General features: G+C 43.7%; 2 protein-coding genes across 6 annotated transcripts; both read right to left on the bottom strand.

Moving 5' to 3' along the window:
- Positions 1–4,454: 4,454 nt before the first annotated feature.
- Positions 4,455–10,396, bottom strand: lg22h19orf47 (linkage group 22 C19orf47 homolog). Of its 4 annotated transcripts, none has more exons than XM_023967006.2 (8): positions 10,328–10,396; positions 9,012–9,099; positions 6,853–6,967; positions 6,483–6,612; positions 6,143–6,268; positions 5,798–5,944; positions 5,448–5,521; positions 4,455–5,345 (listed from the first exon to the last, which is right to left on the bottom strand). In XM_023967006.2, the coding sequence occupies exons 1-8, from the start codon at positions 10,344–10,346 to the stop codon at positions 4,809–4,811; spliced, it is 1,236 nt and encodes a 411-aa protein (XP_023822774.1). In that variant the 5' UTR covers positions 10,347–10,396; the 3' UTR covers positions 4,455–4,808. The 4 variants fall into 4 exon arrangements, with proteins under 4 accessions (XP_023822774.1, XP_023822777.1, XP_023822775.1 ...); XM_023967009.2 differs by having other exon boundaries at positions 5,873–5,944; XM_023967007.2 differs by having other exon boundaries at positions 6,483–6,609.
- Positions 10,397–13,041: 2,645 nt separating this feature from the next.
- LOC111982574 (protein FosB) lies at positions 13,042–19,497 on the bottom strand. Of its 2 annotated transcripts, XM_024014159.1 has the most exons (6): positions 19,243–19,497; positions 18,844–19,022; positions 16,932–17,312; positions 16,633–16,740; positions 15,896–16,252; positions 13,042–14,863 (listed from the first exon to the last, which is right to left on the bottom strand). In XM_024014159.1, the coding sequence occupies exons 1-6, from the start codon at positions 19,304–19,306 to the stop codon at positions 14,810–14,812; spliced, it is 1,143 nt and encodes a 380-aa protein (XP_023869927.1). In that variant the 5' UTR covers positions 19,307–19,497; the 3' UTR covers positions 13,042–14,809. The 2 variants fall into 2 exon arrangements, with proteins under 2 accessions (XP_023869927.1, XP_023869926.1); XM_024014158.1 differs by having other exon boundaries at positions 13,042–16,252.
- Positions 19,498–20,438: the final 941 nt, after the last annotated feature.

The following is a 20,438-nucleotide window of genomic DNA, read 5'->3' as shown; positions in this document are numbered from 1 at the left end:
GCCCGGCACGCCACAGGAGTCGCTAGAGTGCAATGGGACAAGGACATCCCGGACAAACTCTCTCCTAACCCAGACGATGTTGGGCCAATTGTGCGTCGCCTCATGGGTCTCCCGGTCGCGGCCGGCTGCGACACAACCCGGTATCGAACCAGGATCTGTAGTAACGCAGCTAGCACTGCGATGCGGTGCCCTAGACCGCTGCGCCACTCAGGAGGATACGTGAAGGGAAATCTTAACGCTAAATCACACAGTGCCTTCGTAAAGTATTCAGACCCCTTGATTTTTTCCACATTGTTACGTTACAGCCTTATTCTAAAATGTATTAAATTGTTTTACTCCTCATCAATCTACACACAATACCCGATAATGACAAAGCAAAACATTTTTTTGTTGTTGAAATTGTTGCTAATTTCTTTTCTTTTTTTTTACTGAGAAATCACATTTACATAAGTATTCAGACCCTTTACTCAGCACCTTTGGCAGCGATTACAGCCTCGAGTCTTCTTGGGTATGACGCTGCAAGCTTAGCATACCTGTATTTGGGGAGTTTCTCCCATTCTTCTCTGCAGATCCTCTCAAGCTCTGTGAGGTTTGTAGCTGCACAGCTATTTTCAGGTCTTTCCAGGAATGTTCGATTGGGTTCAAGTCGGTGCTCTGGCTGGGCCACTCAAGGACATTCAGAGACTTGTCCCGAAGCCACTCCTGCATTGTCTTGGCTGTGTGCTTCGGGTCGTTGCCTGTTGGAAGGTGACCCTTCGCCCCAGTCTGAGATCCTGAGCACTCTGGAGCAGGTTTTCATCAAGGATCTCTCTGTACTTTGCTCTGTTCATCTTTCCCTCAATCCTGACTAGTCTCCCAGTCCCTGGGGGCCTTCAATGCTGGCGAATTCCTTTGGTACCCTTCCCCAGATCTGTGCCTTGACACAATCCTGTCTCGGAGCTGTACGGACAATTCCTTCAACCTCATGGCTTGGTTTTTGCTCTGACATGCACTGTCAACTGTGTGACCTTCTATAGACAGGTGTGTTTCTTTCCAAATCATGTCCAATCAATGGAATTTACCACAGGTGGACTCCAATCAAGTTGTAGAAACATGTCAAGGATGATCAATGGAAACAGGATGCACCTGAGCTCAATTTCAAGTCTCATAGCTATGGGTCTGAATACTTATGTAAATAAGCTATCTGTTTTTTTATGTTTTTATACATTTACAAAAATTTCTAAACACCTGTTTTCGCTTTGTCATTATGGGGAAGTGCGTGTAGATTGCTGAGGAAACTTGTTCATTTAATCAATTTTAGAATAAGGCTGTAACGTAACAAAATGTGGAAAAAGTCAAGGGGTCTGAATAATTTCCAGAGGCACTGTACAAATACATTCTAGATGATTCTGTTCTTCCAACTTTGTGACAACTGTTTGGGGAAGGCCCTTTCCTGCCACTCTTCTGTTCTTTTTCTCKGGGAAAATGGTGTCCATTTCAATGATCTGTGACCAGATTCCATTGGAACCACAAAAATACCAGTGTTGTGCCCTTTTGTATAGCCTAGCCTGCATTAATTCCGCAGGACACAAACCTACACTGGTATAGAATCCATGGCTGTTGTTGTTCGGCCACACACCACTATTATGAATGTACTGTGCCCATGTTCCACTGTCCACATTAATGAACAGCATCACCTGCTGTGGGACTGTGCTAGTTACTAAGCAGCAGTGACCCAGAGGACTTTCTATCTGGCAAAGCTGCTCTGGCCCTGAAAGATCACGGACACGTAATTACACCCAATCACTTCTCCACTGTAAGATCTGATGAGGACTCTGTTGCAAAAATGGTTTCTGTGCATCATCTAGGTGGGTGCTAGCCTGGGTACCAGTCGGTTTGAGTTATCATTCCACTTCTTGTCATGATCACATGACACAGAGTACAAAGTTTCAAGTTCCTTGGTGTTCACATCATCAACAAACTATCATTGCCCAAACATACAAAGACAACAATGCCTTTTCCTCCTCAGGAGACTGAAAATATGTTTAGTCACAGACTGTTCTCTCTGTGTCCCCCCCCCACCCACTCACTGTTTGCTATCTAAGCATAGTCACTTTACCCCTACCTACATGTACAAATTACCTCGACTAACCTGTACCCCCACACATTGACTCGGTACTGGTACCCCCTATATATACCCTCGTTATTGTTATTTTGTGCCACTTTTTTAGAATTTTTTAAACTTTAGTTTATTTCGTAAATCTTTTCTTAACCAACAATGCAGTTCAAGGAATAGAGTTAAGGGCTTGTAAGTAAGCACCTGTTGTATTCGGTGCATGTTAAAAATGTCATTTGATGTGATTGGATTTGAAGGAGTGGAAATTTAGCTAAACAGGTTCTGGATTTCAGGCTAGGTGGGTGCTACACAGTGGTGTAAAGTACTTAAGTAAAAATACTTTAAAGTACTAAAGTAGTTTTTGGGGTATATGTAATTTACTTTACTATTTTTCAATACTTTTACTTCACTATATTCCTAAAGAAAATAATGTACTTTTTACTCCATACATTTTCTCTGACACCCAAAAGTACTCCTTACATTTTGAATGCTTAGCAGGACAGGAAAATGGTCCTATTCACGCACTTATCAAAAGAAAATACCAAATACTTTTAGACTTTTACTCAAGTACCATTTTACTGGGTGACTCACTTTTACTTGAGTCATTTTCTATTAAGGTATCTTGACTTTTACTCAAGCATGACAACTGGGTACCTTTCCCACCACCGGTGCTACAAATCAGAGGTGAAAGTAGTGACTTAACCCCCTCATGAAGTGAAGGTCTATGAGAGTTCTCTCTCTTCCATGTATTATGTCTGTCTGAAACAGTGAGTGGGAGAAGACTGGACAGGCTGTCACACTTGCACCATCCCTCCCATCTGTCTGTCACTGTCAAAAGCCTGGTTAGTGGTGCCAGCTGTGCTCCTGCCTGTGTTTGTCGATGCAGCGCATTTCTGTGTGAGGGGGAGGCTAAGACACCCATCTCCAGGGAGGTAACACTGACAAGATGGAGAGCTCACTGACTCAACCCCTAACACACAACACTCCCACACATATTATTGAACTCCTCGATAAATGATCAGCTCAATGTCTATTCCACCGAGAAGCCAAATATTGACTCTGGTCTCACACCTGCAATTTCAATGATAGGGTATCTCATTAAAAGAGCAAGGTCCAAAGTACAAGAGCATCCTGTAGGACTGAAATCCTGGGGGACGGGACGGCTGCAGTAGCTAGCTCAAAGATGGAAGGAAAATAAATCAGGCRACACTTTTTCCGCCATTTTCTTGTTTATCTTCAAGATCACTTTCTGATGGCAGGGTGACTTGTTCCATTACATCTTAAAAACGATAAAACCTTGGATGTCGTTTTTTTTGTCATGATTTTCAAAATATAGATAGTGTAGCAAAGTTCCGGTGTGAAGTTTAATAAAAAATAAATAAAAGACACAGTCTCAAAATGACATTGAGTTGGGTGAACACCTGCTAAGTATTGTATCAATATCAAGGGGACATTACATATCAGTTCCTATACCATGCTGAATTATGACAAACCAGGGGCTTATAGAGGAAAGCACATTACACATTTAGATAGAAAGGGTATGGTGCAGAACTAACATGCTTCTCTTGTTAGTCAACTAAAGCATCATGTGAGCTCTATACGTTACATTTCTACGTACTGAATAAGCCCCGGGAAAAACCTCACAATAAAATCTACTTCCAGGTCAAGGGTGGGTAACTTCCTTTTCCGTGAACAGACAACTCAGAATCTCTTGGCTTTCAAGCAGATGGCTGTACACAACCAGAGGTTCAATGTGGTGGTGGAGCCTTCAAAAGGTAGGCATCATCAAGCAATATGCATTTACACATTTCTACAAATACAGTTCATATAAAAGGAGGTGATGAGATGCTCTTGCTTGTGGGTTGAGAGGTTCATTGATGTGCTGTTTGCCAGTTGCTGTTGTCCAGTCTAGGGCCAGAGTTACAGCATTAAAGTCTTAGCAGTGGACTGTACCAGGTAGTCACAGCCCAGGTGAGGCGAGTGCTTACGTGATATGGTGAATAACGTTACATCGTGCATTCCAACAATCCATTTGATCACTTAGCCAGCTTCACTAGAAGCAGCTCTCCGTAAAGCCTAAAATACAGACCTGTTTTGTGCTAACATTCCACCCCTTGTACTCTGCGTCATATAACCTACATACCATGACAAGGAGTGGAATGTTAGCACAAACAGGTCTCTGTTGGTATCCTGGTTAGCTCTTTATGTGATGTTATCAACATGTCACAATAACTAGCCGTCCGGGGGGGGGGGTGTGTAACGGATGGCATCCCCAACTGGAGGCATATGAGGTCAAGAGGCCACTGTGTTGGTGCCATGCCATAACAATAGTATAAAACAATACAACTAAAAGCTAGAGATGGGTACAGCAGTTTTAATCTCCTTGTTTGGCAGAGGGAGAGGAACAGCAGCGTGGAGAAAATGCAGAGAGTGAATACCGCACCATAGCGTGGCTATCTTTCATCTGTATGTGTCCAACTTAAAAATGTAGTTAGGTAGATGGGTAAATTCATGCCTATAGAAACTAAACTTACCTTTCAAAACCTGATGCAACATCCAAAATGTTCATTCACCCAGGCCGATTGCAGTGGTCGTCTCAAACCTCTACGGTTGGATATAATAACACAATGCTTTTCATGACTCCAACACGTAGGGGGAATAATACCAAATAATAAAAAGGTACTGTTTAAGTCTAGACATGACCTGATATGTGTTAGGTCCTCCTGCTGCCTAGTCTCTTAAAGACATTGACTGACCCTACGTCCATCTGAGCCCCAAAACTCTCCCCTCCTCCAGCCCTGGTGCTGCTGGTGACCTTGGGGCTAGCCAGGGCCAGGCCTGGTCGGGCCTTATTTCTGGTGCTGGTCACCYGGCTGTCCTGGGTGTCGGCAGGCGGTGGGGAGGCAGGGGGCTTGCCCAGTCTCTGAAGCACGCTGAGCTTGGCAGGGGGGAGGCCATCGGGGGAGGAAGAGGAGGAGGAGGAGGGAGAATCAGTGGGGGGGAGTTTGAATTTCCCTCCCAGGCGGCGGAGGGTGGTGGGGGCCAGCTTGGGGGMCCCAGGCTCTTTCTTCTGGGAGGGTGGGAGTCGCTTGAGGACGCCAGCGTACTGTAGGACCGAACCCTCTCCGTCACTATCATCCTCCTCCTCCTCCTCCTCCTCTTCCACTCCGTCTACATCAACCCTTCCTGCTGTTCCCTGCTCCTCCTCCGCTCCGTCTGCTCGGCCCAGACGACTGAACACACCCGTGGGCTGGAGAGAAACGGGCCATGAGAGCAGAGAGGACATGCCCTGACTAACACTCAACGTCACTCACATAGACACACATGTAACGTGTCAAAAGAGAGGGCTCACCTTGCTGCTACCCGTGGTGGTATCTGCCTTGGACTCGGCTCCCAGTCGCTCAAACACAGACATCCGCTTGTTCCCTTTTTATAGGTAAGAGAAACAGAGTTAAAAAGATAAATATACTGTCAAACACAGAAATTGAAAGAGACACATAGAAAGGGTGGAATGGTGTGTGTTGGGGGGGGGGGGGGGTTCTAGTTGGGGATAGGGGTCATCTTTATCATGGTAAGTAATAAAGACATTCCAAGAACCATTTCCTTTAGATGCGGCAGTCCATAATATTAGTGGGATGAGCGTTAAAGGGCGTTGAATGATTAGTTTCCTTGGTTCACCCTGGCCAGAAGCCGAGGCCCTACCTTTCTTGGCCTGCTGGGCCAGGATTCGGGCGGTGCGTGCCGTGGTGCCTTTGGGCATGTTGATGATGTACTTGCCTTCCATCTCTGCAGTCACGCGCCGACGCTTCACCGGCAGACCGTTCCCCTCGTCAGCAGGCCGGCTCAGCACTRGGAAAAAGAGAGATAGGATGGAGAGAGAGAGAGAGAGGAGGTGGAAAGAGGTAGAGAAGAAAAATAATGAGATATTGTGGGATGGAGACGGCGAGAGTCAGTGTGACATCTATGCTAGGGAGATGTTGCCTCCTGCTACGGCAGATAGAGTGAGAAGGCCAGTCCACACAGAGGGTGGAACAGGGGGGTAGCTACCTGCTTTGCCACTCTTGGCCTGTTTGTTGGACACTGTCACAGAGATTGCCCGGTTGTCAGGGTGATGGGCTGGTGTGCTTGGCGGTGAGTCGCGGCTTAAGGCGTTGGCAATCATACGTGTGGCGGCTGCAGAGAAACAAGAGGATTAGAAACATATGGTGAGGATTCTGGCACAGAATGGCTCCCGTGCATTACCCAAGAGGGTGACGCTACTCATTGGCGGTGGAAGGGGTGACTTATCGTCCTACACTGTTAAGCACGTTGAGAAAGGCGATACATAAAAGGAAAATCACTGGTATGAAATTCTTAACGGTTCATTGTTTTGAATCAAAATACTCACGGGTGTTGGCAGTTCTTCGGAGTTCGGTCTGAACGCTGGACTGTCCTGAGGTTATGGCCTGTGTGGCCATTTTGCACATGTCCTGGAGAGGGGAAGGGGAGGTGGGAGAGAGGCAGCATTGGAGTAACTGCTGTCAGAACAGCATTAAAAACAGCAAGTCTTCTGGCAAAGCACCATATCTCTCTCGCATGACTTGTAGTGCTGCATTGGAGGAAGTGCTCCCAACATGTGCTCGAAAAGCTCTTTAAATGAATGATGCAACGGGAAGTGATTCTATCTTTCCGCCCATCATTTCACTAGACCGGTGGTCTACCAGCCTGTCGATCACGATAGACTGGTCGATCATGCTCTACACAAGCCGTCTCCTTACCTGTCGGTAGACCTGTTTGGCGTGTTTGAGGATGGCAATAATGTCACCGATGACAGTGATGCCCAGGTCCATCATGATCTCCTTACTGAGGTCCATCAGCATGTTCTTCTGGACCCTGCAGAGTGAGAGAGAAGGGGGTGGGATTGCGAGAGAAAAGAGAGATATTTAATTCCTACTAACAGAAGAATGGCTGAGAATTTATTCTAAATTAATGGAAATTATTCATGACTTCGATACCAAATTGTTTACATTCTACATTTACATTTTAGTCATTTAGCAGACGCTCGTATCCAGAGTCCAGAAGTGAGTGCATACATTTTCCAGGGATGCAAACCGATGAGTGCAGAAAAGGTGACACTTTCTTTTTGCACTGAAACATGCAACAACAAAAAAATCTCTGCTAGGGGGGAAATACAGGTTTGAACTAATTAAACAACAGCCACACGGAAAGGGTCATTTATTATATATTTTTTATCTGTAAAATAAAATAATATTTATATACAATTAGAGGCTATTTGTGCAGTAATTACATTGAACTTGGTGCAGTCTGTTGGTCCTTTTCTCATCACTCTAATATCTCTGTCACGCCCACAACAGTTTACAGATTTTGAACTTGAGTAATGCGCGCGCCGCGAGTCTATCACCGTCTGTGTGAGCTGTGTTGCTCACCAACGTTGTACTAGCCAGCTACGTTAGTCGACATGAATAAAAAAACAAGCAAACGTCGATATCTTTGGAAGGGCTAAGGAAGATAAAAGGCCCAAAGGGGCATATTTGACATGTTCCAAATATTAGCGGGGATTTTGGGAGAGACAGACTGGGCCGTCTTTCTCCCAGCTGGTGCGCGATCCCCCAGCTTCGCCGTCAATGGAGTTCGAGCGTTACTTCCCAACCGCCAAAGACCCACGAAGTGCGAAGGAATGGATCCGCGACCCATTTGTGAATGTCCCAGGTGAATCGTTCATGTCTGTGCAGGAAGGAAATCAACTCCTTGAGGATGCAAATGACGGTGGCCTTAAAAGTATGTTTGACATTACTTAATCTCTGCCGACCTTCTGGATTAAAATCAAGGCTGCATTTCCTGATAGCCACAAAAGAACTGAAAACGTTGCTTCCATTTCCAACATCCTACCTCTGTGAAGCGGGGGTTTCCACAATGACCGCAACAAAAAACAAATTACGTTGTAGACTGGACATAAGGAACAAGGGTGTCACTGTCTCCCATCACCCCTAGATGGGACCTTATTGTTGCCGGGAAACAAGCTCAGGGCTCCCACTGATTCAGCCACATGGTGAGTTGGCATAATTTCAGGCAGAGTACACCTGGCATACCCCTTTTTATCCACTATATTGAAAGAGGGAACGTGTGTGGTTTTTCTTTCACATCTATTGGCATAAGCCAGGCCCAGCTACACTTGATCAGTGTAGCTGGGTCACTAACGTTAGCTCATCTGATATTGTAACGTTAGTTAGCTAACTAACTGTCTGACTTTATTAACCAGCTAACTTTCAAACAATAAACACAATTATTTGATCAGCTAARTTGGCTATTGTTGCTTAACATTTCTCTGGCTAGCTAACGGAGAATTCGATCCAGCTACGATAGCAAGATACTTAACAATACTTGTTCCACCACAATTTCTCCCTCACCTCAAACTTTCCAAATGCCAGTTGTTTTTCGGTTACAGCTCATGAAGTACGCTTCATCACCTTCTCACCCCGTCTCCGTGGTCAGGCTTCTCGCCTACCTCTTCGTTATCGTTCAGGGACGCGCTGCTGTAACTGGCAAACTGCCTTTGCGCCCTACTGCTGTCTTTCCAGGGTGCGCGCTGATTCTGTAACTAGCAAATTGGTTGTCTTTTCTCTCTTCAGTCGCGTGCTGCATTCTGTTATGTGAACGATTGCTGCCCTCCCCCCCAACCCCAACCTTTCTCATCGGATCTACACGATTCACTTAGGTCACATATTTTGGATTCAAAATGGCAAATTTCGCCAAAAGGTGACTAGTTTGCATCCCTGATTTTCATATTTCTTCATTCTGGTCCCCCATGCTCTACCAAATGAGCCACACGGGACCAATAATCAAATGAAAATGTCTGACAATCTTTCATTTTGTGGTGAACTGTTCCAGGCCAAGGAGTGAAGACAGCCTTAATTACCTGTTGTCCACAAAAGACACAGCATAGTTGACAGCCAGACCAGCAGGTATCCCAGCATCTTTGAAGAACTGGATCCATTCCGAGGTGGCTGAAAAGGCAGAGGGAGGAGCGTTAAAAACAGCTCAAGTAGCTGATAAAAACAAACACCTTGACTTTAATTGCTGAAGTGTTTACAAGTATATTTTAAGAGCTATATTACAAAAGTGATGGTCTTAAAACGTATTTTGACAAACGTATTTTTCAATTGCAATACTAAAAGCCATAATTTATTGACCTTCAAACTTAAAATACAAAGCCATCTGATTAGGCTWTATCCATATAATGAGCTCCAATGGAACATGCCAAGTGGAAACCCTGGGGACAGGACAGCATGCTGAAGTCAGACAACACATGCTCGACCAGCCAGCTAGGTGTTATTTATAAAAYSATGATGGATCGCCTTGTGGTGACAGCGAAATTCCACTGGGGTTCATAGACACATTTGATATTGCCAGTGTTTCCACCAGAACGATAMTTTTGCCGTCAAAGCGGATCAGTGATGTGTAAAGGACTTCATTTTACAGTATCAGGCAAAATAAAAGTGTAATTAAACTGAGTGGTCTCTGGTTAGCTAACTAGAGGGAGAGAGGCAACAGGCAGCTGAAGTCAGTCCCAACATTAGCTAAAGGGCTTTGGTTGCAGTGTGTGGGCTACTCGTCGCGAACATATAAAATAACTTGCTAACTAAACTAGTTAACCAACCGTTCTGTCTAGGTTTAATTTCACCATGGCCTGCACGAAACGTATGATAATGAAACAAGGCGACCTTTCGGTAACATTAGTTGTTAGACTAGCGWTCTACCTCCCCTCCATCACGCTAATGTTAGAACGCTACATGTGTATTTGTGGACTAGCTACTAGTTGACTTGCTAGCTAGCCAATTTAACAGTAGCTAACGTTCATGTGAATGAAAATGTTAGGTACGAAGTTGTAGTCAATCTAGCTATCAGTCAACTCGATGGAGCCAATGATAAACTAGTCATCAGTCCCACTTTTGTTTGTGGTAAAAAAATGTTTAACCACAAACAAGAATGATGCACGACCAATGTTGAATAGCTAACGTTATCTAGCTAGCTAAACGGCTAAAGTTAGCTACTACATTCTAGTCGGCACTTGAGACCAACACACTATGCTAGCTAGACATACAGAAACCAGTTTCTCTACATTCCGAAAAATAAATATCCTTAATCAGTATTCTAAGAATAATTGATAACAAATATTTTTKGAGTCTTTTTAAGCGATTTTCCACGTTATCCGGGCCCTTTTATATCACTCACCTGTTGTTACGGACGCCATGTTTACAGAAGAACAGCTGCATCCAGGAGACAGCTCCGTTCGTGACGTAATTTCCGTTGCGTTTCTGAAGTGGTATATTTTCACCACCAGAGTGCAGTGTAAGCCTTCAATCTACTGCCATAAATTGTCGTACATTTTTTGGAGACATTTCAGTGACATTACATTTTATGATAGAGGTGAGGAATGGGGCCACACCAGTGGAGGCTGGTGGGAGGAACTTTAGGAGGAGGGGCTCATTGTATTGGCTGGAATGGAATAAATGGAACCGTATCAAACAGATCAAACATGTGGAAACCACGTTTGACTCCGTTCCATCTATTCAATTCCAGCCTCTACAATTAGCCCATCCTCCTATAGATCCTCCCACCAGCCTCCACTGGGCCACACACGCACAACACAACACAACAAATCACCTTGACAATATGTTGCTGTTTATTGAATGCCATTTTCTCGACAAAGATTTGGACGGTAATATAAACAGTTAAGGAGGGGATAGCTCACTCAGCTTTCAGTCTATCAACAACAACAATGAGTAAAGCCCCCCCCCCCTCCGTCAAGTAAATTAAGAGAGAATGGAGGAAAGGAGTTAGAATGGGGTGGACACAGAGAGAGAGAAAGGAATATGACAGGTGTACTGTCATAACATCTGGTCCATTTGAAAAAGATGGACAGTACTGTATAATATAATCAGAGGTTAAATTGATTCATTCAGAAACAGATTATTATTAAGGTTATTGAGTATTACATTTCATCAATTATTATACTTATTTTATGCATTGAACAAGTGTGTAGTTATCAAAGCACCATCATTAGATCGATCAGTTGAGTAAAAGTGTTTGTACCACTGATGCAGCRCCCTCTCAATATCCTCCAATAAAAGCCATTTAGTTTTGGGCCTCAGCTGTTAGAAATAGTCTCAATGTCTCGAGTATAAAGTCCATTTTCATTGGTCACTGCTGATCACAACAATGCAACCGTTGCTTCACAGAAAAAGAAAAACATATGTTTACATATACAGTCTGATTATTATCATTTTTTTMTAGAGAAGGCATTCGAGGAAAAGACGAAGGTTCTATTGACGGAAATAACAGAAATAAGGCATCAAAGGAAAATGCTAAGAAATTGAGTGTTTTGAAATATTTCTTTTAAGATTCTTAWATTTATAATCAAGGTCCACCCCTCAACCTCCACTCAATTAGGTCAAGACCTCTTGGCCCAAACATAGATACAGGGCTATGTGAATGAAAGATCACGGTACAGTTTATAACAGGGGTTGAAAATCACAGCAATACATGATCACACTGGACACATAGCGTAGCAGAAAGAGAGTGCCAGGAGATTTCTGGCACTGTGTAAATGAAGTTCTTCAGATGATTTGCTACATGTCTATCTCAGACGATATGAGTGCTGCATCTCAAAGTGTCAATTTCGATACATAACATGGTAAGTTTGCAACTCATGGGAAAATAAATCATTTGTCATTCACAAAAATGGTAAAAGACCTCTTGTCTGTTCCAGTCAGTCTTGTATCAGGTATTTGTATGAAGGCAGGTCCACTGCTACAACAAAAGATACTGAGTTTATTTAATCATTTCTACATGTGTCCATGGCCCATCTCTACTTGGATTGTTAGAAAAAGAACTTCCAAAATGACTTATCCTCTCAGTTCTCTCCCTCAATCCTCCTCTCTATTTCTCTGTCTTTACCTTTCGGTCTCTCTGTCTCTCTCTGTCTCTAGGCCTCCAGTGATGGTGTGAATAAACAAATCACACTAGGGAGGTGGTGTGAAGGCAGTATTGGCCACCAGCCTGGACACTGCAGAAAATGCCATTTCCGGAGATGAGAGAAGGGTAGAAGAGAAGGGGGGTTGACAGTGAGCAAGCATCTGCAGTGCGGACAGACACTATCTCTCTCTCTCTGTGTGGTCTATATAAAGGACACCTTAGATGGTACAGATTAGAAAATGAGACGTATGTGAACTGGACCTAATTTCCTGATTTGTCCAGTGCTGACATAAGTGTGTATTCTTCTTCCTAACCGGGTTTCCAAGGTAAGACAAAAATGACATCACATTCTCTGAGAGAATGCATGGTTGGGATTCAAGAAATCAACGCGACACTGTTTAGGGTGTGAAAKAAGAAGAATATCATCGGCATGAATATTCAAACATGCTCTCGTTCAGTGAAAGAACCATGGGATTGTTGTTTTTGTCCAACTCTGGAGACTCTGTGAGCGCTTTTGATGGAACAGGACCCATGGACCTCATCACTGATAAGACTTGTTGTAAGTGAACCTGCCAGAACAGGATTGTACTGTGATAAGTTCATCTGATTTACGACAGGTAGCTCCACAAAACCGTTCCGTACACGTGCCACCTATCAGTATAAACCCCTTTCACACATCATCAACAATGCCATGGTAGGTTCATGGAAGGAAATGAAAAGGCAATGACGTTCGTCATTCAAAAAGGGAGTATGAGGCCTGTCCCTTGTCTTACCAGTTGAAGCCTGGCACGTTAGTTATTTTGGAGGGGCCCTCTTTTGAATTCACAACTAAGACTTTAGCCCATCTAATGATAAGCCAAACATATTTTTTTCCCTATCACACCTCCATTGATATTTCAACAATAACTACTATGAGGTGAATATTTTTAAAGAGAGCAACTCTCAAAAAGCTCTCCAAAAATGTCTGTTGATTGAAATACATAACTACTTTATTGAACAAGAATGCACACTAGACTCTAACAGACTTCTCAACAAAAACATTCAATTGAAAATGATTTGCATCATTAATACTTTAATATGTATTTTGACATTCAATTCATATTAGTTTCCTCATTTTGGGTCCGAAGGGGACTAAGTGGTGACATTAAGCTTTGGCGGTGTAGGCATTGGGACTGACCTCACAGAGAAAAACAAACAGGCAAAGGCAATAGCACCACCTCAATAATCTCATCATACTGACGAGCTGCAATACATGCCGTATCACGTGTTAGATATAGTTATCCTGAATAATGTGCTTTATATATAAAACATGAGCACAGGCAGTGATAATGTGCGTCATATTGAGGGAATGGTTAAGTACGGTAGTTTATTATAATTATTTTGTTCTTTTAGAAAAATATCAATTTTAAAACCAGCCTCAACAACCCCCTCTGTTTCTTCATTGACAAAAATATCAAATTTTTATATTTTCAAACATTCATACTTTACAATCATTGTACATACACTTAAATATACACATCTTCTGTATGTATATGCATATGCTTTTAAGTATACTTTTGACACATATAAAAAAAATATATAGTGCACATGCCTCTGAAGTTGCCAAACCTAATATAAAAAATCAAATAATAACACAATGCAATAATAATAGTAACATTAAGGGGAAAACCTCCCCTGAAAGAACAAAAATGTCCGGCAGTGGCGACACAGGTTAGAGCGGAGGACAAAGCAACAACAAAAAAATACATAAAACATAACAAATGTCACTTGAAAATAAAAGGAACARATTCACAGGCAAATGAAGAACACATACTCATAAACACCCCCTCCTCTTGTCTCCTCTGTGTGTCCGGCTCTGTATTGTGCTCTAACATCGTGTCAACCTCAATCAAGAAATAAATAAGCGGGCCAAGTGACTCAGAGTGAGATACACTCACAATAAATGCCCCTCCCACTAGGAGAGGAACAGAGGCCACTCATCCCAATGTTCAGAGGTTGGTTGAATATTCCTTTAAAGTATCTTTTTAAAAACAATGGTTCACATCTGATACCAATAGACTCATGTCTGACAAAAGCTCTCTAACAAAAGGACATACATCTCTCAATGTTTTTTTTTCTCATTACATTTTCTCTGTCAAAGGTAAGACTTAAAAACAACAACAGAAAATACTTGGTGATAAAGGAGGGGGGAAGAACATTGTACACAATAGTATCAGTAACGAATGGAGGACAATTCAGATGCTTGAACGCGACGGTATGAGTATTTGTGTGGACCCAGGATGAAGAGACTTTGCAGTATGGCGGTGGTACTATGCCGGTAAGAGGTAACCCATCCACACAGTTGGCAAGAGCTGGATTTGTTTTGGCTTTTTAAAATTCAATTTAGGCTTAAGAGTACAGGGGGCTCATCCTCTGTCTCTGCCAAAGTTTCAGCTCTCCCTCTAGACCTCTACCTCGGCTAAAGCCTCTTCTCTCACTCTCCTGCCGTCCTCATCTCACCAGCACAACACAAGTCTCATTTCATCTCCATCGTTTCAACATCCAACAATGGCTCAGGAGAAGAATGAAAAGAGTGACAACCCTTTTGCATTTGTGTCCATCCTATTTTGTGTCTTTTCAATGTGTGTTTTTTTTGCTTTTGTTTTTTTTAAAGGTCTACTTTGAGCGAAACACTCCAGGGCTCCTCAGTGGGGGGTGCGTCCGTGTCCATGTGGGGGGACGTGTGAGGTGGGCCGGCGCTCAGTCAAGGTCCCAGGGTCTGGAAGGGCTCGGCGTGCTCTCAGGGTTCGAAGACTTCAAAGAGACAGAGAGAGGGAGAGACAGAGGAGAGAAACAAAGATGGAGAGATGGACGAAGAGTAGACGGCAGGATAAAAAGAGAAAGCGCCAAATAGCTGGAGGCTGTGACGCCCTCCCCTTTCCAAGTCACAACTAATGACGAAGAAGCAAGAGGAACCGAGAGGATGAGGAAGGCGGGAGGGGAGAGCAAGAGCTCAGCAGTCTGGCCTCACAAAAGAAGACCCAAACCTAAGTCCTTCTTCCCTATTTCTGCTTGCACAAATACATTCAGCATGAAGAGAGGGATGAAGAAGATGAGAGCAGGAGCAGTGACAGAGGGATGACCGACAGAGGGAACGAAGGGGAGGATAAGTGTGCTTGTGGGATCGCAGGTGAGCATGTTGCTATTTACTGTGTGCACTGTACGTACACGTCACAAGACGTTGAAAGATTCATTGTGAATTAAGCCGGGTATGATGTCAGAGGATGTTTCACAGATCAACTGACAACTCAGAGCCCAGAGTTTTAGACTCAATTTGAATTCACTTTAAATACTTGATTTAGTTACGTTTGGTTTCCTCATAAGGACAACGGTGTGCACTGAATGCTATGTGGTCAAACTTTGCTTGATGTCATGTTTACTTGGTCTGAATGTGTGTGAGTTTGTATGGCTCATTATATAATGTATGTTTATCCATGTTGTTGACCTCGTCTACCATGAGCAACTGTTTTTTGCCGTATATAAGTGATTGACATAGGGGCGTGTGTGTGTGTGCGTGTGGTGTGTGTGTCTGTCGGTCAGTCAGAGCGCGAGCAGCGAGGGCGAGTTCAGGGAATCAGAGGACTGCTCGCTGCTGCTGTTTCTCTGGTTAGCGCTGACCCCGCAGGCTCCCTCTGGGTAGCTGAACACAAATGAAGATGTGTATGAAGGGTTGTAGCTGCCAGCGGCCGCGCCATCATGGTGACCACCACCCCCACCGTCGGCCACCAGGCACGGCCCACCCGGCGCAGGCTCGCTTGAGCCATAGAAAGAACTAGAAAACGCTACCTCCTGCATCATCCCCGGCTGCGGTTGAACCTGTTGCTGCTGTTGAACCTGCTGCTGTTGTTGCTGCTGCTGAACCTGCTGCTGTTGATGCTGTGAAGTAGAAGGCTGTGAGGTGTAGGCAGGAGGCAGGTAGAAAGTGTCCTCCACAGTCAAGCCCACGATGGAGACGGGAGCCTGTTGGGGCAGTGGGGGCTGATGCTGGAGCTGTGTGGAGCCTGAGGCCTGCTGCTCCTGGTAGGGGATCTTGCAGCTGGGCTGGTGAGCCACCAGGACAAACTCCAGGCGCTCCTTCTCTTTCTGCAGCTCAGAGATCTCAGCCTCCAGCTCAGACTTCTCCTCCTCCAGGATGTCGGTCTCCTGTGGAGGGAGGGAGGAAAGGCGAGAGATAGAGGGTTAGACTATACAGCTGTTTGAATTCTATGTCTATGGAGGTGGATGCATGGCTATCTTTCTAGATATAGATAGGCCTACATGTTTCCTCCTTGAAATAGATAGCATAGCCTATGCTAGGACTGGCAAATGAGACTATAACAACTCTAGGCACAATAGACTGTAACAAGCACTATAATCATCTTTTCTCACTTCAACTTCTGTTAATAACCAGCCACTTAAATAACATTGTGTTCCTATTACTCACATACACAGTCATTACCATAAGCCTAGTAATGTAGCGTAACACACTGTATATAATTATTGCCATAAGTCATTTTGACAGTAAGAACCCCAGCCAAGCTCACCCCTTGCAGTCTGTCAGTGAGTTCGCGCCGGCGGTTTCGGCATTTGGCGGCTGCCAGCTTGTTCCTCTCGCGTCGAACACGCCTCTTCTCTTGCTCCTCTGGAGTGAACTGGAGGAAAAGAATAAGGAGAGATTAAAACAAACCCAAACTTTGCCTTTATCTCGCTAGCTTAGAATAACAGATATATAGATGTCTCATCAAATACAGTATCATTAAAAAATGTGGTGAATGTGTTAACTCTTGCTGTCTATCCATTTGACATATAAAGATTGACACACGGGGCATACACACACACTTACAAACACACCAACATCTCCATCGTCACTCACAGACTCGTCTCGTACACGGCGACTACGGGTCCTAGACTGGCGGATGGGGCCYGGGGCTGGCCCCGGGGTCTCAGAGCCTGCGGGAGTAAAACCTGAGCCAGAGGAATAACTGGGCCCTGGCAGATCATAAGGGTCTACCAGGGACACAGACTGGGTCATAGTAGAGGTTCCCGTCTCACTCTGGCCAGAGGCCTGGGACGAGATGAGAGTTGGCTGCACCATCCACTGCAGGTCCTGGCTGCTGGTGATGGCTGTGACTGTGGGCACAAAGGAGCCTGGCATGTCTACTCCTCCACTGCTGCCCCCAGAACCACTGCCTACCCCTTCCCCGCCTCCAGCAGACACACAATCCTGGAACACACAGAGATCAAGGGGTTAGGCATGAACACAGACAGAGAAATGTGATGCTGCTATACAATGCAATGACAACAAGTGACTTGCTCTTTAAACATTGCTTTGTGAACTACTTAGATGTTGATTTCGTTAAACATAAGAGGGTAGATATCACAGCAGAAGATTGCATAGCCTTGATGTCCATAAGACACACACTTTCAGGGTACAGTTTGACGCACCCATTCTAATTACAAGTCATCTATAAACAAACGTTGAATAAAATGCCACCATTGCAAACATTTACCATGTGGATAAGAAGCTGACTGGTATAATGCATTATGATACTGTTATAAATGCATTGTATGTCCCCCTTATAATGTCTTATATGATCTCATTATGATCTTAACTTAATAAAAAAACAATTTGTCAGTCGAAAATGTGCTACAAATAGACATAACACATTGATAACCCTTATAATAACGTCATAAAGGCTCATACAAACTTGTAAAAAGTAGCACATCTTATCAGTAAATGTCACTCTTATAGAATGATAGAATGTCAGTGAGAGTTGGAGTATCCCAAAATTCCTGCACAACAGATGTTATAAAGAGATCATTGCAAGAATAGATTTAGGTGCCCAAATCTATCACTGACTCTCTCTGCTTTAATTAGAACTGAGGCGAGCAGTGATGCCATAGTGAGCTCGCAGTTGCATTAATATTCATATGAAAGCGTTTAAGGCAAGGCGACATGCAGCTTTCAAGGGGCCGCCTCAACCAATCAACTCGCTCGAATAAGTCCCCCCTCCTCTTTCGTCCTCCCCCGTCACACCCTCGATGTTCCCTTAGCAACGCGACGTAACACTCCAAAATAGAACGCATTTACGTCACAGCGAGTCCTGACAACAGGGAGAGTGGAGAGAAGCGAGCAAAGGCGGAGCTTTTTGTGCGTACGTAGGAGGGCCAAAGCGTTGTCATCCGTTGCGCTGCGTGCTGTAAACCTACCACCGAAGACAGTACACGTTGCTAGTAGAGGTGGCACAGCCTGAGTCAGAGAACATGCCGGCAGGCCTTTACTACAATAAAATTCAAGTGCCTGTAGATTTCAAGGCAATTTGGCAGCACATTTTTTTACGCATGGTTTATCAGACGTGAAAGGGAAAATCTTCTTGCCTTTCCCTTTCATAGAAACTATGTAAGAACAAGCTTATAATTATGATGATACTCAGGTTGATAAATCCAAACTCTGCATGGTAGAACTCTTAATGCGACAAGGTATAACTGCACCAGCATTTGCAAATGCTACTGAACTGTAAAGCATCATATGAAATAATTCTAAACTTAACCCATATTCCTGGAATACAGCCCACGGCCACATCATCATAAACAACATAAATCAGACTTCATGCATTATTATATAAACATCTGTCAAATTAAATGTTGCCTCAATATTATAATAATAAACTTTCGGAAAGTGGGGGAAAAGGACACATAAGCTCCCTTTCTCGAATCATTGCTCAAAGTAAAGACATTTGACTTATTGGACCTACCTGTGAGGCACTGGCCGGCGGGCTCCCGAAGGAGTCCACGGAGGAAAGGTACTGAGACTCAAAAGACGGGGACGAACTTCCACGGGAGATGGTATCAAAGTCACCGGGGAACCCTTGGAACATTACCCCGGAGGAGCTGAGTGAGAAACCTACAGTTTCCGGAATGAGTGTGATGTCACCTGCAGTTCGAGCGCACACACATGGGCAAGGAGAGAGAGGGGAGACAGCTGTCAGTTTGCTGTCATTGAAATGCAATCTCATGTATCTAGGATATGGTCAGCAGTAAACATGCAGAACAAGAAACCTTGCTTTACGTGTAGCCTACATGTATATCGGAAATAACGTAATAAGAACCGTGTTGCTGCATTATCTAACATTCATGTTAAGAAAGTATTTTACCGTTAATGTATTCCTTATTGTGCTCCGGTAAGATGCTCTTGGTCTCTTTCCAAAAAAGTTGCATGAAGAAGGAAATCCAGTTCGCTGCTATGGAAACAGTCCTTACGTTTCGGATTTTTAAAAACTCATCGATCCGATTCAGAATCCGCTAAAATATGTCCTTTGTCCCCTTTTTACAATGTGCAATGATAGATCCATGTAAAAGTCCACTATGTGTAAACTGATCAGCGATATAGAGTCACAGTCCACAGAAGCGAGTCTTGTCTTATGAATGAATCCATGGTGTACGAGAGAAGCATTGTAAAGGATACGAAGTCCCGCCTAGGAGTTCCGCTGACGTACGTGCCCATTTATGGGGTTGTGTTTTTGTTTGGTATCCTTGGTAATGACGTTTAGCTAGGGATTCCCTCTCCCACAGAAACCGTCCAGCAGACGAGAATATAACATGTTACTATCACAGCCACGATGTATTTTTGATCAAGAAACAATTTCTGATAGTACATTTAATGAAACAACAAGTTATGACAATTTTAGTGTGCACCTAGCCAAAGTATGCATTGTAAAGTAGATTAAATTAAAATCTCAATGCACGTGTTCTTAGTGTTTTGGAGGCGTAAGCTCATGTAGCCTAATAATTATTTTGTAGACTCAGTAAACAGCCTAAATATTGTAGAGTTAAGCTCCAGATCAAGTAAAACTTTGAGGGCTAGTTTAGCCCATTGCCTAATGAATATGTTAAATAATAAAACAGGTATTAATGTACATACTGTCTGCCTCCTATACGTATTATTATTATTTGCATAGGCCTAAATAGATAAATGAATATATAAACGAATATAGATCTAGCATGTAGGTTAGCAAATATATAGCCTAGTATATACTGTAGGCTATAACCTAGTGACAATGAAATGGGAAATTACTGAAATTACTTCTAGGTTAATGAGCAACATCATTGAAAAATAGGCTATGGGACAGGCTACTTCGTACTGGCAGAATTCAAGTAGGCCTATTTAGACCGGTTGGCCATTATAAACATATGCACATTCCATTGTCGATTTCTTACGCAATTACTTGCTTTGACATCGCTCACAAGAGGAAGGAAACCCACCAGGCAAAGAGAGGAAATCCTCTCGAGTGAACTTTCTCACTGACACGCCCTCGGGAGTTCCCTTTCTTGGAGAGGCCGTGGAATCCCT

The sequence above is a fragment of the Salvelinus sp. IW2-2015 genome, linkage group LG22 (assembly GCF_002910315.2).
Source record: "Salvelinus sp. IW2-2015 linkage group LG22, ASM291031v2, whole genome shotgun sequence".
Classification (NCBI taxonomy): domain Eukaryota; kingdom Metazoa; phylum Chordata; class Actinopteri; order Salmoniformes; family Salmonidae; genus Salvelinus; species Salvelinus sp. IW2-2015.
The sequence above is the reverse complement of the archived record's forward strand: the minus strand, read 5'-3'. Positions and strand labels throughout refer to the sequence as shown.